Here is a 26924-nt window from a genome sequence, read left to right on the forward strand (position 1 = left end):
ACTAACTTCTCACCAAAGTTCTGTTGTTGAATTAGTCCGACCCTCGATTGGTTAGAATTACCTTAGGAATTACCAACATTTCTGTATCCATTAATCTTCTGGTCATTTGCCTGAATCAATCCCGGCTCGCCATGTCCATGTCCGTTTGCCATAACGTTAAAGCTCATTCCTGTGGGATTTTTCAACCTTGCCGCCAATTCTCCTCGGTGTGCGTTTTCTAACAACTCCTCAAAAGACACTGCATTCGTGACTTTCACCTCCGCTCTCAATTCCGGTAACAATCCTTGATGATCGCAATCATAGTCCTCTCGTTCATATACGATTTTGCTGCTCTCCCCAACTTGATTTGCTCCTCACAAAATTGAACGTCCGATTCTGAAAATGTCTGTTTCCTCGTCATAAACTCCTCCAACGCTGTCTCATCCTTTGACCTGAATCTCTTTTTAAACTGCTCCATCAATTCTTCAATCGATGAGTCTTCAAATCTGTCCTCGTTGTCCATGAAAAAATTCTGGGCATCGCCATCCAGTCTCCTGATAAACTTTCACTTCTTGTCTGCCTTGGAGTATGAAGGATCTCTTTTAAAGGCCTGTTCCAACTCGAAACAAAAGTTGTCAATTTGTTTTCTATCATCACCCCAAAACCTAGAGTTTCCCAACATCTTTTTCTTTTCTGCCCAACTGCTTGGCACTGCCAAAGAGGCTCCTAGACCTCCATGTAAAGACATGTTCGCTTTACTCAGCTGTTTCCTTTGATTAATGCCAAACCCCCACCCAAACGGGTCACCAGTCTCTCTTCTAGGTTTACTTCTCAAGCTGCAATTTTCCTGCAGTTCCGGTGTGAAGTCATAAAAATCCTGATTTTCCAACACTCTGCTAAAATCCAATGACCAAGTCCTGTCTCTGAACTTAGAAAATGGGTTTTTCAAACCAATTAACGGCGTTTTCTCGAGGTCCTCCGATCCTTGACCCCTAGCTTCACCGTTCACCCCCCCAAGAGTTTTATCTCCCACAAATTCCTCAAAATCCGTAGCCCTGGTTTGATCTAAATCTTCACGAACCGTCTCTTTTTCTGTTAACGCTACTCGTTCCAACACTTTTTTATGTAATGCCTTTCTCGCCTCGCCGATCGATCTAAAAGTGTACACCAAATTATATCTCTCTTGAAAAACTCTTTCTAAAGAGCACCTATTCAAATAGTTCCAGTTTCTTATAAACCCAAATCTATTTTCATCCACTTCCAGATTTTGACCCACCTCCTTTTCACTAGAGAATTTTCTCCTACTTGACTCCCCTGTCTCACTTTCCGCACTCTCCTCATTTACACCTCGCTCTTCCACTTGGACGACTTTTGCTCCCGGGCTAATCTCAGCACCAAATTGGATCAAAACCCATGACAATATGTCTTGCTCCTCTAATTGATCAACCAACTGTCTGAGTTCAACCTTAGATGGTTCCCTTCCGTTTCGGAAAAACTGGGGAACTTCGGTTTTTGCCAAATCCCTCAATTCCCCCAGCTTAAGCGCTTTTTCCAAGAGCCGGCCTTAATGGTATAATTTCCAAACCATGGTTTCATTAGTCATCTAGTTTTATCTCCTTTACCCTCAATAAAGCTATCGTCCCAACGAAAGCAGACATCAACGACAATTGGGATAAATTCAGACACGGAACCAATTCAATGAGAAAATAAAAAAAACAGCTCAAAAGGAAGTATGACCATTAACGTAACCCTAAATTGACATATTTTCAGTTTCCATCCCACCCAAGGCTTGTAATCTCGCTGCAAAGGCAAGGACAGCTTGGTTTGTCCCGTCAGGTATGGGTTGTGGAGGAACTCGCCAATTTGTTGAAGCAGGAAGGTTCGCTACTACTCAAGAAACGGGACTTTCCCGTTTTTTTTGCAAAATATAATACATGAAGGCCCTCAATACGAAAAAAAACTAAAGCATCATCAAGCTGACACACGTAATTACTGAAACCTAATTTACTGTTAGGCTCTTCTTACAAAAAAATATCTGAACATATCAAATGACTTAACCAGCTTTGCTATGACAAAAAAAAACACAAAATAAAGAACTCTTTTCTTCTGAGAAAATGAATATCAGCTCGAATTTGATTTCACTCGGTCACTAAACTTCTAGTAAACAACAATTACCTTAATTTGGTTTTTTTTTCCTCTCTTACTTGTCAGCGATTTCAAATGTACGAGTAAACCTGTCGGTCTAACACTCAGAAAAAATACGCGAAACTCGATCCTTGCCGAAGATACCTCAAGACTTTTGAAAGAGAGAAAAAAAATAACCCTGAAAATGTAAGACGCCAAAAAACAAATTATGAAATAGCTTCCATTTATTAGAATTTAAAGACACTAAATTTTCCTAGAAGAAAAAAAATTGACACGGCCCTGAAAAATGCCGTTCAACTCACTAAAAGTCGTTCCAAAATCGCAAAAAAAATTAGACTCAAAGGTACTTCGCTGAATCAAAAACACTCTTCTCCATCAACTTCCTGTAAAAAAACAAAAACACAGCGAGAAAGAAAAAAAACAGACTTACCCTCACTGCACCACGAAAATGGAGTTCTCCCCCAGGTACCGTGGATTGTCCTTGACGGAAATTGGTCCAAACACCATGTAATGAGTCTGCTGTTCTGACGCTTCTCTCGTTTCCAAAGGGGGCGCGCAATTCAAATGGGAGAGCTAGGGGAGAGAACTCGGGGTGATTCCGATCTACACTTTTATTCCCAGATCACACAGATTTTTTCGACGGTACAAATATCTTAGTATACATTCTGAGGGTTTTCGAGTACGTAAGTCCATTTTTTCGAAAATATTTCTCCAGCCCCCCCACTTTTGACCCCCCCCCCTAGCTCCCCCACCCTGAGGGTACAAAACTTATTTCGAACAGTACATTTTGGTACAAATTAGTACAAAACTTTGTGGATAAGAAAGAGGAGAATTTTTGAAGTGGGGGGGGGGGCTTAATTTCTCCAGCCCCCCTTCTGCGTTTTAAGTTCACGTACTTTACATGATGAGGACAAAACTTTTTCTTTGCGGTACATTTGGGTACAAAACTAATACAAAACTTTGATGATCTTGAATTTTAATATTGGGAAGGTGGGGGGGGGGGGGGGTCTGGAGAAATCGACCTCATATTTATGACGGCGTTTCAATGTCGTCCTCGATTTGCGGGACGTTAAGTTGGGTTCACTGGCGAGTATGTTCTACTAATGAGGTCTAAACAGACCCAAAACGTTATAGGCCTCTCGGCGTGACCTCAACTGAATATTCCTATGCAAACTGTTCGAGGTGAACAATCTTTCCCCTCAGTTTTGTACTGGTACTCATCAGAGCTCAAGATATTTTTAACCCCAATTGTAATTTGTGGTTTCGTTTTTCTTGCGAAATGGTGTGGACCCAGCACCATTTCACCATCTTGTTACGTACATTTTCGGACCATTTCTTAGTCTTCTTTCTCTCTCCTATATATATTTGTAACAGCAAATGAGTAGCATGTATATTTGTGATCTACAACTCGAGATTGGTGCTCTTCACATGGTCCCAGGTGTAAGTCCTATTATGAGAGGGAGCGCAATAGTGTATTTCCCTCGAAAAAACACTAAAAATGGTGTAAGTCTAACTGAAAAAATGATTCGAAGTTAACTTATTCTCCTGGGAAAATACCTTTCATTGGAAGACAAGTTGATCAAAATCGGATTAATAGGAACTGAGGGACAGTGCTTTGAAAAAACCAATATGGCGCACTTTAACGGCCGCTGTCTTGCTCCAGTTGCGTGTCTTAGAGTGTTTTCCCTTCCAGAATTGCTCTTGCGGGCATCACCAATGACCCCTGATAGCGGCATATTCTATTCAAAAAGTGCAGAGTCTTATGACATCTTTGGATCGCAGGCAACAGACTAAGAGATCCCTTGCACCAATATTTTGAACAACATCAGGGGAGGTCGGGTTACGAACCTAGAATTGTTGCCGCGGAATGACCCATTAATGATTAAAACTACAAGGTGAATGACTGATCATTTGCCTCAAGCTTTAAATGTCCTGAATCCTACATAATCTGAGAGTAGTATTTGTCTGCAAGATCGCGATTGCGCATCAAACTGCCAATGAAATTATTTGTCATTTCGTTGCAATTTGAGTTAAAATTTCAAATTTTCGAAATTTTTAGAATATCGTCAAATGTAGTTACTGTAAAAGTACTTAATTATTCTGTCAAAGAGGCACTGAATTTCTTGACAATATACTCAAAAAGTACTCTGTAAGTACTGATTTTTGGCCAGCCTGTTTTAGTAGGCACCCTGTATAATGATTAATACTTCTCTTGAATTGCCAGCACTTCACAGATACGATTCAGTTGGAAAGTATGACTGAGGCAGTTATCTGTCATCATGCATCTCTAGTAGGATTAGCTCAAGGCACCGCAGAAGAGTATTACATCTTAGCAACTCAACAGCTGGATGGATACGGCCAAGAAACATTCTTAGCCAAGGTATGTGATTTCCATCATAATTTTTTCAAAGTGTCACAAATTATTAATATTAGGTTGCCTCTTCCCTCTATATTTGTAAGTCTCGTGATTTTTTCTTGCACTGGTGCTTAAGAGACTCTAATAGAAAATTTCTTTTAAACTTTAAATTTTGACTGTAATGCAACCTTTTCATTTTTTCATAGGACGAAAATGGGAGTGAAGTCATAATTGGAATCACTCTCACAGGCATTGCAGTTGGTTACGAAAACACACAAACCTCTTCATTTTACAGGTAGAATTTACTTTTCAGTTAACTATTGAATGGTGATATTAATGGAAAAATTACAGTAACTTTTTTACTCTTTAGGTATCGGAAAAAGTGGTGGAACATTTTGTAAGGACCCTGTAAAAGCGAAATTCATAATCTACTTGCCAATCAAAAATCAAAACCAGCACACCCCAAGCATGCACAAAGTATTTTTGTAAGTGTGCTGATCGTAGAAATCTGAGGTTGGTGCAAATTCTTGAGACCCTTGTGAGTCAAACCCTGGAGTGGAAAAAACCATCTGAAACTCTACCTACAAAATAGTAGCCGGTTAACCCATTAGCATGCGATGATTAATTGAATCACTAAATACAAAAAGGGCACATGTCCAGAAAACCAAATTGTTCAGGAGACACAAAAAACTGTTTATTTCGTGGTACATATTTTTTGGAAAGTCGTTATGTTTAAAAAAACCGGTGCTCCGCTTCGCCCCGCATCGGTATTTTTAATCATAACGACTTTCCAAAAAATATATACCACGAAATAAACAGTTTTTTGTGTCTCCTGAACAATTTGGTTTTCTGGACGTGTGCCCTTTTTGTATTTAGTGATTCAATTAGCCTGCTGCCCAAAGAAATACAATATTTTTTAATTAAAATACTTTGTTGCTCCTTATGAAAAATAAGTCACTAGGATTTATTCAGGTTCGTAACAGAATACACCAGAATACATCAGAATGAAACTTAGAACATTGCTATTAGCTATATCCATTGGAAGCTGAGAAAAACGAAAAAAGTGCCTTGCAAAGATGATGCTATAGGCACGAGTTAACTTGTCAATGCAGGTATGTCCAAAGCGCGCCAAGACGAGTATACTCGTCAATAAATACGAATGGGATAACGTTCATTAAGATCCTGGATTTGATTGGTAAGAGATTCGCAGAGTAATAATGAGATTAAGAAAGAATTTAGGTTTTGCTCTCCTCAATCAATGCACTCAATATCATGATTTTCAGCGTACGCGCAGAATTAAAAAAAAAAAATACTTACATAGAAAATTATCCATGGGTGAAATGCAACTCTTTAAATGTATACCTTCAGCATGGGACTTTTTTTTTATTTAATTTCAGAGCCATTTTAGTATCTATTCATTAATGTATTACAAAATCGTACCAAAGATGTTGGTATATTTATCTATTTCTTTATGTATTCACAGTATCAACGGGTCTTGAAGACCCATTAGCTAGACAATATTTCAAAAGCAAAGACCAAAACAAGACAGCGTCAAGGTCAAGATAAGTTTTGACGATATAAACTTAAATGAAAACTAGAATATAATAATGAGGTAAAGGAGTAACAAAAATTTAGCCAAAAGTGACTCAACAATAGCAAAATAATTTATTGATTAACCAGAAAAATTGGAAAAGAATAATCTCCTAGGGGCAGTTTTAAAATAGCAGATTTTAGTGTCAAAGAAGTCAACTGGCACAGAGTTAACGACCTTACTCATTCTGACAACCAGTGACTTATCAGAACTATTAGAATTAGTATTAAATGTAATGCTCCTAGCTCACAATAGCCTGGCTGGAGCAGCTAAATTAAAGAGCGACGCCAAGAATGGCACAATTTGGGCCAGCGGGGAATTTTCTGAAACTGGGCCTAAACAATACCTTATGATACCCTAAAACTCTGGTTAAAATTTTAGCTTGAGTATACGAACGGTTTTTGAGAAATGAGGGGGCAAAGTTGCCAAATCGCCATCTTTCTGGACAGCAATTCTACAGCAAAAAGATGGGAAAAATGGACGAAAAAGTTACACTTTCGATGGGTTTCTGCTGTAAATGTTCTTATTGAGCCCCCAAGCATTTAACTGTGTTCAGTTTCAAAAATTTTGGTAGCACAGTGGTCCAAAATGGGGAGAAATCGTCGACAAATCAGGATTCTTTGTCAAATTTTTAAAAATGGAAATAAAATTGTCGGTCTGCTGCAGTTTTCATGGCTAACAATGTTCTTATCGGTCCTCAATGCAAGAAATTGTGCTCAGCTTCACAAATTTACATCGCACAGTGGTCAAAAATGGGGGAATTAGTGGACAAATTAAGATCCTCTGTGAAACTTTTTACAAATGAAGTGAAACTGTTGGTCCCCTGTAGAGTTTAGATCCCAGAAAAATTCATGAATCTAATTTTTTTTAATTATTACTGCATGTCAGACCGTATTGTGTATAGAACATTTTTATAGAATAGACTTTGTAGCATTATCTCAATAAAATATGCAAACTTTCAAAAATTTAAAAAGAAGAAGGAAAAATGGAGAGAAAGAATTAAAAAAAAAACATTTAAACAGTCCAAAAAATAATTTAAAGAATTTTTCCGGGCTCTAAACTCTACTGGGGACCAACAGTTTCACTTCATTATTAAAAGTTTCACAGAGGATGTTAATTTGTCCACTAATTCCCTCATTTTTGACCACTGTGCGATGTAAATTTGTGAAGCTGAACACAATTTCTTGCATTGAGGACCGATAAGAACATTGTTAGCCATGAAAACTGCAGCAGACCGACAATTTTATTTCCATTTTTAAAAATTCGACAAAGAATCCTGATTTGTCGACGATTTCTCCCCATTTTGGACCACTGTGCTACCAAAATTTTTGAAACTGAACACAGTTCAATGCTTGGGGGCTCCATAAGAACATTTACAGCAGAAACCCATCGAAAGTGTAACTTTTTCGTCCATTTTTCCCATCTTTTTGCTGTAGAATTGCTGTCCAGAATGATGGCGATTTGGCAACTTTGCCCCCTCATTTCTCAAAAACCGTTCGTATACTCAAGCTAAAATTTTAACCAGAGTTTTAGGGTACCATAAGGTATTGTTTAGGCCCAGTTTCAGAAAATTCCCCGCTGGCCCAAATTGTGCCAAAAAACGGTCGTTTTTGGCGTCGCTCTTTACTAAGAAGTTAAGGGGAGTTCATGAAACCATGAAAGAGCTTAAATAAGAATAAGGAATTGTAACTAAGTGTTTAAACCAGCTCAGATATTTTGAGAGAGGAATAAAGGGGGAACAGGTGATCAAAGAGTGATACAGGCTTTCTAGTTTTACTAAGTGACTACTAGTTGAACTAACTTTAACTAACTTTACCAGTGAAACTAAGAATACATCTTTGAATTCTTTTGATTTCTGCAAAGTTGTCTCTGTTAGTAGGATGCCATGTAGGTGGCGCAAATGTCAAAATGGTTGAACCAATGAATTATAAAGCGTCAAGAGTGTTTGAATGTTCTTAAATGATTATATGTTGATATTTGATAATATTTTTATCCCCGTTGACGTAAGTGCACTTTCAAATTTGATCCATCTTCAGAAGTAATAGGTAGCGAGTGATAGAAAAGCGCTAAAGCATTACCAATATTTTGGTATCTTTTTACAGGATGCAGAATGTATCTACAGGTTAAAAACTACAAAACTTCAACTATACTTACCACATATTATGGATGCAAGCAAATGCAAACACTTATGAAGATGTAAAGATGAAGCAAAACTTAACACTACAAAGTATGTTAGGAATAACCTCGTAAACGAACAGTGGAAACAAGAGACTTTAAGCTTTACACCAAGATTTGTTACGTGACATAAGATTATTTTTAAATGTTTATTATTTTTTTTTTTATTAAAAGATTATTGACATAAATCAATACATAAGTGTCACTACTACCGACAGAGTTGTTGGTATCCATTGACATGAATATATGGAAAATTGTACACGGCATAAAAAAGCTGTAGAACGGATGGTAAGTAGAATACTTATCATTCTGGTCCATGACATGTAATGTCTACGTCCTTAGAAATAAATTACATACATAAAAAAATATACTCTTCGTGGAGGGATACGTGGGGGAGGGGGAGGGACCGGCCAAGCCCCCCACCTTCGGGAGCACACCCTGCAAAAAGGAAGAGTATTGGCCCTTTGGCTCTGTCCCTTCTCTCCGCTTACAATGGTCTGGTGGTTGCTCCAGCAAGGAGCCCCCTGGGACCCCTCCCGCACCGCCCCTGCACTTGGAGTAGTTTGAATAAGATTATATATTGTAAAAATTATGGGTTTACAGCACTAGGCGATGAATTTTTAAACTTTTACCAACCCAATCTATTAATCAACCAAGTTCAAATTTTCAAGAATTTGATGGACGCCTCTTATCTCTAGAGAGAATCGTAATTGAGCAATCAGCCCAAATTACCCAACTAATCACAGCAATAAATACTTTGCTCTCTTTCCTTGAGTAAATTGGAAGAGAGCAAAGTATTTATTGCTGTGATTAGTTGGGTAATTTGGGCTGATTGCTCAGTTACGATTCTCTCTAGAGATAAGAGGCGTCCATCAAATTCTTGAAAATTTGAACTTGGTTGATTAATAGATTGAGTTCGATTATGAACTTGAGATTGTAATTGTTCCTTTTGCTTATTTCCTGATGCTATTTTGGCGTAACTAATACCAGGTTTTAGCTTGTTATTATTGGAAGGGTTAATTTGATGATTTTGAGAAGGATTTGTGACAGATTTTGGGAATCTTTTTTTTCTAATTTCCTGATAAACCTTGCACCCCTTAAAATCTCCAAAATGCTCCTGTTACAGAGAGTTCATGTTGGAAAAATGGGAGCGCAAAGTTCTAGAATACTTTTTGACGGGGGCATTCAATTTCCCACAAATTACACAACGTGGATTTCTAAAACAATAGTGTTGCGAATATCCCAGTGCAAGACAGTTTTCACACTGGAGAATTTCTTTCGTTTTCCTGGGGAAACGTTTATCGGTATAATTAATTGAAATAATAAATATTATTCTATGTAGTTGCCATGATACAATTTTTATCTCGTTAGTCCTATCAAATTACGGTAAGGGTGCGCCCTTTCCTTGGTGCATGGACTTCACACACACACACCCTTCGAAAACTGATGCTCTGGATCCACCAATAATGGAACGCTGGCACCAAATTAGAAACATACAGAAAGAAAGTTGTGCATGGAGCCCACACCCTGTGAATCCAATTTGCACATCCAATTTTCAGATCCACAGTTCATTCTGTCTACATGCTCCTGATATGGAGTAGAGTAAATAAGGACCCCTCTTATTTTGCTAAGACAAAACTTGTCAATGCTTGACAATGTTTGTCTTCGAAACGTACTCTTAAAAATTAATATGAGCGCAGCGTATGTGTATTAATTAGAAAGTTGAGCAAGCTGTAACTCAAATTTTTCACAGCGTGCCCTTGGACGATTTTACGCTTAGATACAAAAGATTAACAAAAAAAATATAATAATTAGTTTGCCAGAAGACATTAGTGCGATTTTTTTAATGATGACCTCATTCCTTTCAAACGAACGTTTTAATTACCCCTTCAAAGTTGCAAGATTTTTAACAAAAGTTGCTCACAATTAGTGCTGTCATGCAATTCAACGTGCCTTGTTAAGTATGAACGCCTGCCTCAAGGAGTAGAAAAATTTGATCACAGGAACAACTTTTTTCATACTTAAACATAATGAACACAGCCAATTCCTTAAAGTTTTGCAAATATTCCATTCTGCTGATTAAATTTTTTTTTAAAATTCTAGGATTGGGTCCTCCAAGTTTCGCTTTTTCATCCAAAGATTTTACTTCAAGTTTAGAAGATTTTATTAAAGAGAAATTGAGCTTACGAGGTGCATTCTCCAGCAAACCACGAGCAACCATCCCATTAGTATGCTTGGCAAAGTATTTTCACATGCATGTAACTCACGGGTCAAATTGTCATTGTTGGCCCATGAGATACGCAGCCTTTCAAAGATGTTTTTTCCACCTTTTTACCCCAAAAATGCTTACTAAAATGTAAAATTTCAGACCAGAAAAAAATTCCTAGAGCACAGCTGAAATGGATGCCTGAGAGTTGAAAAGATTAAGGGGTTTTAAATTGCAGATGATAGCCAGCGAGGAACAGTGAGCTGCTGGTGCTCCTTTCAGGACTTGTCAGTATGTTGGAGTTTTCTGCCAACGTCCGTTAAAAATTCAGCATAAAGCTGAAAATCTCAATACAGAGGGAAAAAGCTCATATGATTTCCCTCAAAGAGATATGCTGTTTGGTGCAACAACGTACGTTCGTTCAGGAAGGCAACTGCAGACGCGTTTTGGCCTTGTCTATTCAGTCTCTGTCAGTGTTGCCATTATTTCACTTTCGTCCTTGAATATTTTGATTTTCCAACTGCACTTGTATTGCACAGAGGTACAGAGTTGCAAAAAAGGTACAAATCAATTATCGACTTTTATATGAATGGACGAAAGGTGACTAAAATGGAAAAAATGGGGAGAGGTGGTATGCTGAAAATTTTCCTCTTTAAGAAGTAGAGACAAATAAATTATTTGATCAAGAAATTCCCTAAAAAAGGGGGAAATAGCCAATCTGCTTTTTTTCGTTACTTCCCAATAGTGGACTCAAACGTAGCTTTTTGGTGCTAATTTGCAGTTTTTGTAAAAAAGAAAAGGTGAAAAGGAACCCTTTTTCTAAATTCATGTGTGTATCAAAATTTGCAAGTTCTCAAGATCCTTTCTGAAATCTCGAAAATATAATGGGCACAGTAGAATGTTTTCTAAAGTAGAGAGAACTGATGGTAATCATTACACTCAAGCACAGTAAAAGTTGAGCGGGTAATCAAATTTTTTCACTCTGAGAGTCGGCCTTCAAACCAAATGGGATGCGTCAAATTGCTGGACCACACTAATCGCTAGCCACATTTGTTGATGAAGTAGTAAATTGAAGAGATAAGATGTGTATGAAAACAAATTTGTTAAAGGACTGAGCTTACGTTATTCTTCTTAAACCATGCAATTATTACAATTATCTAACACATTTATTAGGTTGATCATACGTTTATGTCAACTAGAACATGTAAAATCGCTGGAAAGTACGATTAGATGACTATGAATTGCGACCATACATCAACTTTCCATCCTACGAAAATTAAACAGGATGAGCTGTGGATTCGATGCGCATGCGTAGTTGATCCCTCAGGGCGTGGGTTCCATGCACCACTATTTTTGTCTTTCTCTAATTTAGTACATGGGCGCCATGATATGTGGATCCGATGCAGCAGTTTTTGAAGGGGGTGTGTGCGTGAAGTTCATGCACCCTAGAGGTCTTTTCGGCCTATACAGCTATTATCAGGTGAAAAATGAATAAAAATTACAGTCTTAGATTACTTACATATCTCAATACCAAAACAAGAAATGTAAAGAAACAAAACCACGAAAAGGTGCAAAAACAGCGCTGCACTTATTCAGTGTAATCATAGTTACAAAACAGCTTTTTGTTTTATTTTGGAAAGATGCATTTGACGTTGTAATCATTTTTAAAAAAAATCCATACCCAAAAAATATGCAAAATGGCCACATTGCAAATTCAAATTGTTAAAAGCTCTAATTTAATGCAATACTCTAGAAGAACGCATTTTTAGAGAAACAAATTTAATAGCAAATACAATAGAGCAAATCATTTATGTAATGTTCTCAACAATAGTATCTTTCCTTAGTTAGCATACCATACTTGTACACAAAACTGCGGCTTGTTGCAACATAAAGTTCTGAGCAAATATTTTAAAAGTACTAGACTAGGTCAAAGGTTAAAATAAAGTTTAAAAAAACCGGCGCCCAGGACGCGCGCTTCGCGCGCGCCTTCTCAAGGTTTTCTGCGCATCTAGTTTTTCATCTTTTTAAGTATCCCGCGCATCCACCGCGGAAAGGAAGTGTATTTCCCGAAGTGGGATTGGCGTAGTCATAGAATCGTATGTCTGTAAGCTATTGTGAAATGGATGGGTTTTTTCCCAGATATTTCCTTTCCTTGGGCCGCTGTGAGACGAACCGTTCGTCCAAAAACTTTCTTTACCTGACCCACTGTGCGACGCATAGTTTGTCCAAAATCTTCCTTCCCCTGACCCACTGTGCGACAAAAATTTTGTCTAAAAACTTCCTCCTCCTGACCCACTGTGCGACGAATACTTTGTCCAAAAACTTCTTCCCCCTGACCCGCTGTGCGACGATCAGCTTGTCCAAAAACTTCCTCCCCCTGACTCACTGTGCGGCTCTGCTCCAGCCGGCTCCCCTCATACCGCGCAACCCCCCCCCCCCCCTAAAACTTTCAAAGCTCGCCATTTTTAAACGGCTCGGCCGATCTAGCTCAAATTAAATACCAACCCGGTCCTATAGTTTGTTTCACGTAAGCTGAGACTTTTTATTCGGCATTAAAATCCGTAAATGGCAACGCATCAGTCCCGAACGCGGTGACCTGACCGCTCGCTGGCCACCCTCTTTTATTCAGCGACGAGAGGCCGGCAACCCGTCCATTGTGAGGGTAGGAACAATGGGCACCCTTCATCCCTCCTTAATGAGCCCTAGTACCCGGACCCAATTTTCTTTCTCGTTGAAAAATTAAACCTTTAGCGTGAAAATTCAGGTCCAGCGGGAAATTTTGATGAAAATGAACTAAAATTTCATCCGATTATCTTAATTTTTACCCGATATACGGCATTTGTGCAATTTGTGTAATTCTCTCGTTTTTAGTGAAATATTTTTATGATAATACTGCAGAATCGCATGAACAACGGTATGAAACAATTTTTTAAAATCATTTAATTTCATCGAACCAAATCGCGGCCAACCACAAGAGCCGTATATCGGGTAAAAATTAAGATAATCGGATGGAATTTTAGTCCGTTGTTGGCATCAGAATTTCCCGCTGGACCTGAATTTTGACGCTAAAAGTTGGAATTTTCATCGAGAAAAAAATTTGGGTCTGGGTACTTGGGCTCATTAAGGAAGGATGAAGGGTTCCCAAATCGCGGTCAACCACAAATGCCGTATATCGGGTAAAAATTAAGATAATCGGATGAAATTTTAGTTCATTTTCATCAAAATTTCCCGCTGGACCTGAATTTTCACGCTAAAAGTTTAATTTTTCAACGAGAAAGAAAATTGGGTCCGGGTACTAGAGCTCATTAAGGAGGGATGAAGGGTGCCCATTGTTCCTACCCTCACAATGGACGGGTTGCCGGCCTCTCGTCGCTGAACAAAAGAGGATGGCCAGCGAGCGGTCAGGTCACCGCGTTCGGGACTGATGCGTTGCCATTTACGGATTTTAATGCCGAATAAAAAGTCTCAGCTTACGTGAAACAGACTATAGGTCTGGGTTCGACATCATGGGAGAATGCAATAGTGTATTTTCTTCGGAAAATACACTGAAACTCACTAGTCAGAGAAAATTCAAAACAATTCGACTCGCGTTTCGACCTGTTGGATCATCATCAGGGGCGCGACTCATTGTCAGTAGTTCTGTTCTCATAAAGTTCTGTCAAATTTTCAGAATGGTCGGAAACCGCAGATCAAGGATAAGAAGTAAGCCTCTAGTTCAGGTATTTTAAAATTTGACATTATATCGAAAATAGCTACAATAATGGTGGTAATTTTAGCTCTCATATCATGTCAGATCCTGTTTTTTTAGTATATCTGCCAAAGGCAAAGACATTCTTGTCATTTTTCTTGGTTCTGAACCCAACTCATAGTTAATCCTCGACAGAGCCATTTTTGGGGGGAGGTTGGGAGGGAGGAGGAATAATTTTAGACTCAATTTGTAGAACTAACTCAGTGCTTTTCTGTAGGTGGAAGGAAATAACGAATGTCGTCAATCATAAGCGTTATTTTGGAATCGAGTGTCAAGTTTCAGATGACACAGTTCAATTCCAATTCAGAGATGTCGAATCGGCAAAGTATGTTTGGAGAATGTGCGTCTATCAGGTGAGTAATCAACTTACCTGCAGAATCAATCAGTGACTTCATGAGGTCAAGAGGAAGTCAGTATTTTATGCTTTTAATGTTAAGGGAATGAGTTCCCAAAACTGCCTAGCAGTGTATGCTGTAGCTTTTTTTAAGCAAGGAAGAAATCAATTGATTTTGTATATCATCTTGAGTAAACTTTTTATGGTCAACTCAGTGTGGTGTTCAAGGAGAGGTTTTCGTTAAAGTTTTTCCTATTCGTTTTCACTGAAGTACATTTTGGATTTGTAAAATTTACATTTGTGAAAGTACATTTGAAAATTTTGGTAACTGTACCAGAAGTCCTTAGATTGATTCGGGGGGGGGGGGGGGGGGGGCAGCAGCTTAAAAAAATAAGTCCATGGTAATTCATATGCGCTAGCACATATAGCTATCCATGAAATCCAAATGACATGTAGTTAGTCGTATGCTAACTATATGCTAGTAATAAGTGTTGAAGTCTTCCGTTAGTTGTACGTACCGTAACCTTTTGTTCATCAGATGCTAGACATACAGGGTGATTCTAGGTTAAATCACTAAACTTCAGGATCGTATTCGTTGGGTCCAAATAAGCCTTATTTTCTTTTTTAGATTCTTCTCCAAAAATGTTCCTCAAGGGGGTTACAGCCTTGCCCCTCAAGTTCTGCGAAATAAATCGTTGCTCCTACATTTTGACAATGGTAATGTCCTGAATCTCATAAAGATTCGTAGCAGCCATAATTTCGATATGCTGATTTCATGATTAACATTAGAAACATCGAAATTGAAGTTAAACATGGAGTTTTGGAGTATCTCTGACCCAACAACTTTAATTGGACGCAACTGGAAATCATGTTCTGCGTGAAATTAATTTTGACAACATTTTAAAGAATGCATGCATCAATGAAAAGCTTTAATGAGACGCTTGTTTTCAGCACACATTTTTCATGCAGAATGAACAAGCAACTGACCTAGGAAACACAGCACAGATTGTACGGAGTCTTTTTACACAAGCTGTGCCACCAGTAAGTGTGATTTTTCTCATTTCTGTTTTGTATATAGGGTCATAATTGGCAAGATGAGCTCTTTACAACACAAAATAAAATAGATTCATTTTAATAATATAAATGAAATCGCTTAAAGTACCGCTGAGGAGTGAAGTTTAATAATAATAACTTATCCTAGGTTAGGAAGTAACAGTTGAAAAGAGCTTGACGTTCTCCCCCAGTTGGGATTTCCTCAATACGAATTTTAACTGCATAATATTGCTATTTTTACCATTAGATCATTCGTTTTCCATGTTTTCTTTGGATACCTACTAACAGGCAAAGCTCCATCATACAGCTCTGTCACATTTTATATCTGCTGGCTGCTGGTTGACCTTTCTCAGGTAATTTTGTCCATTATGAGGGTGCCCTGTCAAGGAAAAACACAGTGTCAATGAAGCATTGGTTTTCAGAGAAAATCGTTTTTAGTCTCAGCCCAATGACTTAAGATCTTAATGTACCCTTTGTTTGAGGGCTTTAGTGCCCTGCACCAGTGATATCAAAAATTTTCCTCCTCTTCTTGTCACTTTTCAAATTTTGGGTTTTGGGTCCCCTTTGAAATTCTTGAGAACCCGTGATAATTTCTGGACATTTTGTCCTAAAAATATGAGCTATACCAAAGTGTTATTTCCTTGAAAAGTCCCTTGAGACAGGTCTCTAGAAGAGTAGGAAGTGGAGAAAGAGAGGAGGGTTGTTTCAGAATTTAATTTAACTTGAAAGACTTTTGCAAGAGGCCTGGATAAGGTTGGGGGGGGGGCAAAAAATTCTGTAACGCCACCGTAAAAATAGAACAACACAAAGTCCATTTTCCTCCTAATTAATGCGCTCTTTCATGTCTGGGCAGAAGAAATAATACGTTTTGAGGGAAAATAGGCAACTTCGCACTCCCAGTTAAATCATAGGTAATGAATCCAAAAATTAACCTACTTTTAGCGTTTCTCGAGGAAGGACAAGCTTAATTCTGAGGCTACGCTGACTGAAGGAAGAGGGTTGCAAATTCTGCAAGTATATTGTAACTCTAGTCCAGCCAAGGGTGAAATATTTTTTCAGTTTTTAAAATTTTGGGGATGGGAAGAAGAAAGATGACTACAGGGCTTCAAGTAGGTTGGAGCAATTCCTTTTCAGTAAGGGATCGTTCAAGCATTACCTAAGGCACTTGGGGGAGGGGGGGGGGGAGTAATTTTTTTAGCGGCGCACGTTTTGGGATCTTTTTTTTCACTAAAGAGATGATCTGCCATAGTGGACAAACCCCATTTGCCCACTGTTACCTGTCTAAAATGCTCTTCGGCCATGGATGCTATGTACGCAGATTGGGGAAAGTACCTTTTCCCACATTCAAAGTACCATTTAAAGTATGATCGAATTGAAGGATGTGAAGTACACCTTGCTGTTTTGTCTCCCATGTTCATGTTTTTACGCTAATTTCTAGCAAAGTGCTATCTTCAGTGGTAGCGGTGAAGAACTGGAAAGAGAGCATGGTGGCAGGAATGACCGGAGAGTTAAAAGAGCCCAATCAACCTCTTGTCTTGATCTAGCATCACCTTCAGATGTTAACAAACTTCGGTAAGAAGCCTTTTATTTTGATGGACTGTTCATGAATGATTCGTATTTGATTGAAACCAGACATACAGTTCTTTTAATGGAAGGAAGGACTGATAAGGTTAATTACAACTCAGAACAAGTGACATCAATGATAACCAGGATATCGGTTGATCTGAGATAATCAATTGGTTTTTAAGGTACGGATCATTAAGGTGTCATACTTCAGCTCGACCCTAATGATAGAGGCAAGCAGCGTCTGAAACACACACACAAGTAGGTACAAATACAGGGTGGGGCATAAGTCTGGAGACGGCTGGAGCTAGAGAAACGAGCTTTGTGGTAAGTTCCTAGACCAAAAGAAACTATCTTTTGAGGGGGTCAAAATTTTTGGGGGACCCAGGGGGACCCCCCAGTCCCCCTAACCTTTTTTTTTTCAAATGGCAACCTCCATCTTGTGACACGTCATTCCAAAGGGCATAAAAAAAGAAAATTTTTGGCGCAAACTGGAAGTCTCTACTTATCATTGCAGGCAACGCTGTAGTACCGCAATGACTTCGCACAATGGTCTACTTGGAAGGAATTTTTGGACCATTTCGTCGAGTACTTCTTCCCAGGGAACTTCCATTGCCATTTAGTGGGGTTTTGCCGACTGGCGACTTGGACGGTCAACCGTTGGAATTCGGCGGTTTACCCCGAATCTCCACCGCGGCGGTGCGTTTTCGGGGGTTCGGCACTCTCAACGTTGTGACGGACCGCCGCCATATTTGTTTACGAAATTATACCTTCACGCACGGTCGCATGCCCAAGCATCGTGTGCTGATCGATTATAGTATAATAATTCCAAATTAATTTAATTGTTTCAGTCGTTCCATTTTAGCCTCAATAAGCTAAGCTCACCGTTACGCGAACGTAAGTATTTGTTTACTTTTTGCAACTGTTTCACTCCACTTGTTCATTGTACCAATGTCTTCATGGAGTGGGTTTTCCACCGGAATTTACATATAAAAGTCTCCAAACGTTTCTGATTAATTGGTATGAATATCTAGTATTCTCAAATTTAAATGTAGTAGCGCTGCTTGATTTTGTAACTTTTAACTTCGAAGTTGTTTGTGATACCTCTTCGTTGATGCATCAAAGGTAACACCGGTCTCTTGCCGTAATGTGTCAATATTTGCGAAAGACATCGAATATCCAACAAATTCCATTGCTCTCAGCAGTATAAACCATTATTTCAGTATTTTCCAGACCAAGTGCATAAATCACTGAGAGGATAAATGCATAAATATCTCTTGACGCTTGCTGCCTGTTGGGCTGATTGTTTTATTTGTGTTGGGGTCAGAACAAAGCTGAATCAATGGCTTTTCTAGTTCAGAGGTAAGGAATTTATCTCAAGAGAATCATTTGATTCTGTTGTGCAGCCTCTCATAACACAGCCAGACCTAAAGTCCACATGCTTCTTTTAAGGTCAGCAGCAAATTAGGCTCAACGTACAATGCATTTTCTCGTGAAATCTTACAATAATATTCGATTTGTAAAGATCTTAAACCCTAATTAATGCAGGCAATTGACTCCTAACAGAAGTTAATATAAGTGAAAATTTTTTTTTTAGGCCCCCAGCTACTTTATCTGCAAAGTGAAATCTACATTTTAACCATTAATGCTAGATATTCCAGAGAAATTGGTCAGTGATGAGTCTAAGTGTGCAGACTCTGATGGAAAACCCACCGGACAATGATGCTGGTGTTTTGAAGACTGTTACAAAAAAAAAACAAATGTTTGCAAATGCGTAACAGACAAGTATCGAAGTCTGAAGTCTACCATAAACGTACGACTAAACGTAGATTTGAAAGATTAGATTGAATGATTAAATGTAGCTGTGCCATTTCAGCTGGACCCGGGAAATCTAACTGGAGAGGTCTTGTGCCTGCGGGGAGGGAGTTGGGCGCTGCTGACACACTTCACAGCGAAATTGACCAAAATTGTCCCAGAAAAATGTTAGTACTCTCACTGAATAAGGGGGAGGGGACAATCCCTATTTGCCTGATGTGTGAGAATTTTCACCCTCATGATAAATTTTAATTTGAAAAAATATGTTCCTCCTAGAGGCCCAACCACTTTCTTGCTAGCACCATTTACATTTTTAAAGCAGCCTCAGTCTTGATAGCCTGCTGAATGGGCTCCATAATGAACAGAGATGCGAAATTGCATGCAATTTCATTAAGGCAAAATTTCATGAAAGTGTAACTTCTGCAATAGGCTCAGTAGGCCGTGAAATGCGTAGAATCAGTAAAATCTCAATATTTAACGAAATGAGAGTCAAACTCTTAATTTTATTATAAGATAATTTAAGGGTGGTGTACACTCCTCCTTAGAAATCTGTGTACTTTCATATCATGTTAGATTTCATTTTGCATCCCTGATAAGTGATGACAAAAAATATCTTAAAAGAAGGAATGGATGCTGAGGATGGTTGCTCAAGACTCATTCTTCTGGCTGCTACTTTTTCTCTCCTAGAATGCAATGATAAACGGCGACATTGCAGCTTTTGTCTTAACGGGAGAAAACTTCCTTCATTCGACTATCAGGAATTAATATTAACTTGATAAACATATTTAAATGTAAATTTTAATTAAGTACGTGGTTGCTTCAAGTCCGCTTAAAGTGAGGATCTTGCCCGCGATCCATAAATTCAAAACACCCGCGCAATATGCGCCGCCATCTTAGTTGTTTACATGAAAACGTTGAGGTGCTCGATCCCCGAACATGCACCGCCGCGGTGGAGATTCGGGGTAAACCGCCGAATTCCAACGGTTGACCGTCCAAGTCGCCAGTCGGAAAGATTCCATTTAGTGACGGAAATCTAGAATCGCACTCTTGGACCTAATGAGAAGGTGCGCGAATATTTTGAAGCCCTAGGAACTTTGATGCGTCGACGGCAAATTGACGGAAGAAGAGCGAAATGAGTGGTTCTTCCACAATCTGCAGCCGGAGTACAAGCTATACGTCCGACGCCAGAATATTAAGGACAAGAACTCCTTGCTCAAACTAACCGTTGAATTCGAGGAGACTCGGGAAGAAAATGTGATATATAGACCTCCTCCGGAAGCCTCCAATTCTTATTTGCCGGAAACCGCGTTTGGTGTAATCACGGGAAAACGTGCAAGCAATGGAAAATTAATGGCTGTATCTGGTAACACCACCGAGCCAGAAAAGAAACCCCGGTTCTGTAAAAATTGCAAGACTGAAGGCCACGATTGGAAACAATGCAAGGAATCACGGAGACTCTACTGTCATGGCTGCGGTACAGATGGCGTAATTGTGCGAGCCTGCGGATGCCGCGAAGCCAAAGAGAAAACTGAAAATAATTCGGGAAACGGAAATCAGGTTTAAATTTCGCGGGGAAATTTAAACCGAGCTGCCAACCCCCGCAGTTTGAAAGTCACCAGGAGAGTGATGATCATCAATATTTTTTTGACGCTGAAGACAGCAAACCTGCCCATGAGGAGGCCAATTTTTGTGTCCCTGCACCCAAAAATGTTGAATTGGACAATTGCAAATCTAATCTGGGACCTAACCGTCTTGAAGGCGGCTTGAAGTCTGAATTGGATCGATCTAGAGGAATTAGTACCTTATTTAATCGGGATGGCCCAGCTTTTGGAAAGATTCGTAATTGGACAGATTTTGGTTGCGGAGTTTTGATTAGTCATGATTGCAGCGTGCTGTTGGTATACACGGGGTCCTCATTCCAGTCAAATCAGTTTCACTAACCGAAATCTACAACAAGAGAACTGTTTTACGTGTTGGGTAAAACCTAAATATCCTCGATGTTTGGATTGCCTTGATGATTGTGAATGGCAAGATTTTGAAGATTGTGAAGATTTTGAATATGATTAGATTTTTTTTGACGTTGAAACCTGGCAAGAAGATGCTAAGGATTTTCAAACTGACAATGGGGCTAACCTAGAAATTCACACGGAAAATATGGACAAAATTAAAGTGGCAGTAAACATCGATGGAGAATCTTTCCCTAGACTGATTGATCCCAAAACGCATTCTCTGATATTTCAAGACAAACCATGGGATCATGGTGGGATTTGCGCCTCAATGGATGTGTAACCCAGAATCTCATCACTTCCGCCGGAAATGAACATGGAAGATCATCGTTTTCCTGCTGGAGAGTATGCAAAAGAGGAGTATCGTTTTGGGCCTTTTCCGGCCCCACCTGGATTTTGGTAAATGTTTCATATTTTCAAAGTACTAGTCTTAGGTAGACTCTGTGCCAAATATTAGACCGAACGGAGCCCATACAAGGGCGCAGCAGCGCCTCAAACCCAAAATCCTGGAATCGAAAAATAATTATTTTCGTCGACTTTTTCGACTGTTATCACTCTTCCAGCAGATGATACCTATGTATGTTTTGCGTACTTTCCGTTTCTAGCCTTTTTAAAGGCCTCCGATAAATTTTAAGGGACCTTATGGCCCATTGTTGCCATTTTTGGCCCATTTTTAGGGTTTTTTTCCATTTAACACATTCAAAACTTGATTTAATCCAAAAACTGTGTACACTTTTGAAAAGTACGTAAAAAAATGAATAAACAATGTTCAGTAAAATTTTTTCCTACGTTGCCAAATTTCCGAGAAAATTGGGCCCAAAGTGTCAAAAACGGCAAAAAATCGATAAATCGCCGCGCCTAGGGTTCAAGAAAGGGGAGTACAACTTTCATATTGTACCAGGTAACAGCTCTTATCCATCCATACAACATATTAAAATATCATAGTTGTACCTGGATTCCCATGATGTGTAAATTGACCGAGATGTCGATTTTAGCGGCCTTTTTATACTTGAAGGCAGCTCTTTTGAATGTTTTTCGACCTTAGTCACCCTCTATGGGTGTATACTATATGTATTTTTCTACGTACTTTTCGTATCTGGCCATAAAAATGGCTTCCTGTGAATTTTAAAAGGCCTAACGGTCCTTTGTTGCCAATTTTCACCAATTTTTAGGGGTTTTTTTCAAGTTTATGTGTGTGAAACTTAATTTAATCTGGAAACCGTGTACAATTTCGGAAAGAACGTAAAAAAATACATAAAAATGTGATTCGTACCTTTTCCCTACGTTGCCAAATTTTCGAGAAAAATCGTCCTGAAGCGCCAAAAATTGGATTAATAATCACGTCGAAGGTTCCAGGAAGTGAATTATGACATTCATGTAGATCGTGCGACACTTCCTCCACGCATTTTCTGTTGTTCGGTATATTTAGCCTGTAGCAAGCATCTTGAGAACCAAGGATTATCTCGAGGTTACAGGAATAAAGAGGTGAACTGGAGTGAAGGATAAAGTAAAAGCACCTGGAGGGCCCGTTTTGTCCCCTTCATCTGCGCCATTACATGTTCCTTGAGATGCACTGCAATTTTCCATTTTCGATGCGTTATTTGTAGTGAAAGAAAACTTGACTTCACTTCATTTTTAAAAAGTTTCACAGAGGATCTTAATTTGTCCACTAATTCCCTCATTTTTGACCACTGTGTGATGTAAATTTGTGAAGCTGAGCACAATTTCTTGCATTGAGGACCGATAAGAACATTGTTAGCCATGAAAACTGCAGCAGACCGACAATTTTATTTCCATTTTTAAAAATTCGACAAAGAATCCTGATTTGTCGACGATTTCTCCCCACTTTGGACCACTGTGCGATCAAAATATTTGAAACTGAACACAGTTAAATGCTTGGGGGCCCAATAAGAACATTTACAGCCGAAACCCATCAAAGGTGTAACTTTTTCGTCCATTTTTCCCGTCTTTTTGCCGTAGAAATGTTGTCCAGGATGATGGCGATTTGGCAACTTTGCCCCCTCATTTCTCAAAAACCGTGCGTATACTCAAGCTAAAATTTTAACCAGAGTTTCAGGGTATCATAAGGTATCGTTTGGGCCCGGTTTCAGAAAAATCTGTTCTGGCCCAAATTGTGCCATTCTTGGCGTCGCTCTTTCTATTGTCGCGAATTGCTGCTCGCGTTTAGAGGGGGGGGGGTATCTGTGACGGTAATTTTTTCCGTCTCTTTAAGTTTCAAATAATTAATCACCTGGGGAAAGAGGGTTATGCAAAACGGCCAAAAAGTGACCCCACAGGGATTGTACGAAACTTTGTGGGATGATTGTATTGGTCATTTTGGGCCTACATCTGGCTGCTTTTAGGCGAAAACCGCAGGGAAACAGCGTTGCCATTTTTTAAAGTCGTAACTTTCAAACATCCATAACTTTCGCAAAAATGCAGTCTCAGAGCTCGTATTTACACCAAAAACTGCAAAAAATGCCAAAAATTTTGCTCTATTGAGATCAAGATCATTGGATCTAGGTCCCTTGCCAAAACTACTCATCAGACCGCTTGGGTGATTCGGTAGCTTTAAATTTCGATATCTCGTTATTGTCGGGCACCTGTGCCGTTGCAAGGAGATAGAAGAAACCATCGATTCGATAAATTGACAACTCCAACTGCAGAATAAGGCTGAATGTGATTAAATGAGTGATGCATTTTTTTCTTTGTGATTGCGGCGGCGGTTTCCTTGAAAACTGGCAACCCCGCCTCTACGCGAATTCCGACAGAAATTAGGCAACGTTGTCAACATCATGTCGCAAATGGTCAGTTTAGGGTAAACTATGTAGCTAGACGTGATCAAGAAAATGAGAACTACTTTCAATTGTGATCGCAGCGGTGGTTTTCAATGAAAACCGGCAACACCGCTGCTACTTGAATTTTAAAAAATGACGTGAAAGTTTCAAAAAAACGTAAAACATGAAGTGGCTCTTCGAATTTTGTTTTGTCTAGGCGTTTTGTTTCAACACGGAGTCGCGAAACGTACCTAAACGAGCGTCACTATCAGGCTTTGGGCGTGTTACTGAAGTTTTAAATGGCTGTAACTCGGATTCCCTCAGCCTCTCAGAAAATTATAACATATCAATGGATGCGGAACCGAACGAACAATAATTCTGACAGGTTTTTATTCAATCCCCACCAACTGCAAACACGCTTTTAGGCGATAACGTGATTTTTAATCATTGTGAAAATTAAAAAAATGGCCAAAACGTGGCAACACTGGACTCAAATGAAATTTTCTTCTGCAAAGGTCGATAGAGCAAATTTTTTTGCATTTTTTGGTTTATTTACGAGCTCTGTAACTGCATTTTTGCGAAAGCTATGGATGTTTGAAGGTTATGACTTTAAAAAATGGCAACGCTGTTTCCCTGCGGGTTTCACCTAAAAGCAGCCAGATGTAGGCCTAAAATGACCTATACAATCATCCCACAAAGTTTCGTACAATCCCCGCGGGGTCACTTTTTGGCCGTTTTGCATAACCCTCTTTTTTTTTGAAATTTTAAACTGTGCCGAAATTTAATAATTTGTTTATCCTATACTAGCAGGAAACCCGTGCTACGCACAGGAAAACCCCACCATCAGCAATCACTGTGATTAGTGATCAGTTACTAATTGTGTTTCTGAATTATTATCTACTATTTCAAAATTGGCGAGACGCACTGGTTTGATTAAAAAGTTGATATTAGTAGTATGCTGCTATTTTGGTCTGTTCTGCAATAAGCTCACATGATAATTATAATAATCAAAAATTCCCAATCAAAAGTTGGTTATTTTCATAAAGATTTGTTACTTTTGTCAGTTCAATGTTTAATTGAAGTTAGCTGGTGAGTTTCAGCCGCGAAATAATTACGGGATTTAACCAGCGGTTTCGTTTAATTCACAGCAATGGCGGGTTTGTCATCTACATCGCGGAGAAAACTTGATTTTTCCTGGGATTTTGTAAAACAAATTAGAAATTACACGATAATCACCATGGTATCACGGCAAATACGTCGTGTTCCTAGCGAATTTTTAAGATCATTACAATTGCACGTTATTCACATCAATATCGTGGCATACACGCGAATCTCTGACTCAATTAAGATTACGTAAATGTGCGCATGAAACTCATAAACATCTGTTACTTGAGATGGGCGAAAACGTATGATTTTCCTTCAATTTTGTATGATACCACATACCCACTCCGGAGTTCAAATAGTTTCTCGCTTCAATTCTGCTTGTTAAAAGTGACGAATTGGAAGAATCCAATCTTAATTTCACGAGAACCATATGGGATGTAACCATCGGTTTCCCTATATAAGATTTAATGTTTTGGAATAAAAAAAAAAAAAAAAAAAAAAAAAAAAAAAGAGCATTAGCGATGATTTAAAATTTTGCAAGTAAGACTCATGTGTTTTGGTTAAACTATGATAGAAACAGAAAGCAGGTGAAGAATGTCGAAGCGATGTTCTAGTTTTGCTCCGCTGTCAGCACCGCGTCTGCAGGCGCACTGCGCAGTGTGACCGAGCCGTCATCACAGTATAGAACGCCTTCAATCTAGCAAGCGGCAATTTGGACATCTTCCGTGGTGAAATAGTTGTATCAAGAGCGCCCTCCACGATCGGAGTCAAATATTGATGAAATGCGCGCGAAACCCCCGCTTCTCCTCCGATTGAAGCGTTGCACACCGTCTTTATGTTCCATTTTGATTTATTTATTGTATTTTTGAAGCCAAGCAACAGATTCTCTCAAAATTTCCCGAGAATTTGCCTTAATCATTTCAAAACAGAAGATAAAAGTAACAAAAAGTAACCCCAGGCGACGTGAAGACTAAATCACAACAATTTTTTTACTTTCGAACTTGAGCAGGTAAATTTTTTCAAAAAAAAAAACAAAAAAACAAAAAACAAAACGAAACGAAAGGTTCCGCGGAGCACATTTTTCACTAATCTTGCAAAAAACGGAAGAAAACTCGAACCAATGCGCGAACCAATCGCGAAAATCGCGAGCCAATGTCATAGAATGAAGAGACTACGTCAGTCTCTTTATTCTATGCCGATGCATAGACAGATTTTCCAGATTTTCACATCCCTGAGAGAGTAGCCCGGCAACGGATGCACGAGTCGGAGCTCGCAACAATCATGGCGCGGCGTTTCCAACAGCGCGACGCCGAACTCGTTCCATCTTCCTCGCACTCGTTGGACGCTTAACTCCTTCCATCTTCCTCGCACCCGTTGCGCGTACCAGAAGAACACACGTAAAATTTATCAGCTGGATAGCATTTTGCAATTCGGAACTATAGGCAGAACGGTAGGTTTTCAGGTGAGCAACTTTTGCAAAAACCATTGGCGTTTTTCATCAAAACGATCAATGTTGCGGTTTGATGGTTCATTTTATAGCTATAGAGTTCCTTTAACACCCTGTGTTGACAGATTCTTCAAAAACATCACACTGTTGCCAAAAATTACAAAAAAAGGCTATAGTTCCTTATTGCAAAATGAAGAATCCGGGGAAGCTCATTTTGCAATTAGGAACTATAGATTGTTTTAGCACTGACTGCATAGAGGAGACGACCCTGGTGTCACTATTACACACTGGAGGGTTAACCCCAACAGAGAAAACACCCCTTTCTTCCATCATACGAAGAAGGGGTGGAGGTGCATTGTCCCTGCGGAAAGATATTCTACAAAAAACAGGGCGTGCCAAAATACCTACCGACTTGCTAATATTTCGAGAATGGTGGCAAATATTGACATGCAATTTGGACGGGAGGGTTCATAGATTTGATTGACATGAATCGATCAAAAAATGAAAGCATGAATCGATCGACACCGACTCGATCGACAAATTATTGAAAAACCGGTGTCATGATTCCGACATGACCGACATGAATCGATCGAAAAGTTGGGACGTGAACCGATTGACGTGATTT

The 26924-nt window shown here is 39.2% G+C and overlaps 1 protein-coding gene across 1 annotated transcript in view; it reads left to right on the top strand.

The window, feature by feature from the left end:
• The window catches only part of Pez (protein tyrosine phosphatase non-receptor pez), a 272376-nt gene that overhangs the window by 77797 nt on the left and 167655 nt on the right, over positions 1 to 26924 (top strand). The window contains exons 6-10 of the mRNA XM_019056984.2: positions 4349 to 4504; positions 4687 to 4775; positions 14418 to 14553; positions 15486 to 15575; positions 17026 to 17159. Of these exons, the coding sequence (XP_018912529.1) occupies positions 4349 to 4504; positions 4687 to 4775; positions 14418 to 14553; positions 15486 to 15575; positions 17026 to 17159 (605 nt within the window). The remainder of the gene's footprint in view (positions 1 to 4348; positions 4505 to 4686; positions 4776 to 14417; positions 14554 to 15485; positions 15576 to 17025; positions 17160 to 26924) is intronic.

Source organism: Bemisia tabaci, chromosome 2, assembly GCF_918797505.1.
Source record: "Bemisia tabaci chromosome 2, PGI_BMITA_v3".
NCBI classification, from domain to species: Eukaryota; Metazoa; Arthropoda; class Insecta; order Hemiptera; family Aleyrodidae; genus Bemisia; species Bemisia tabaci.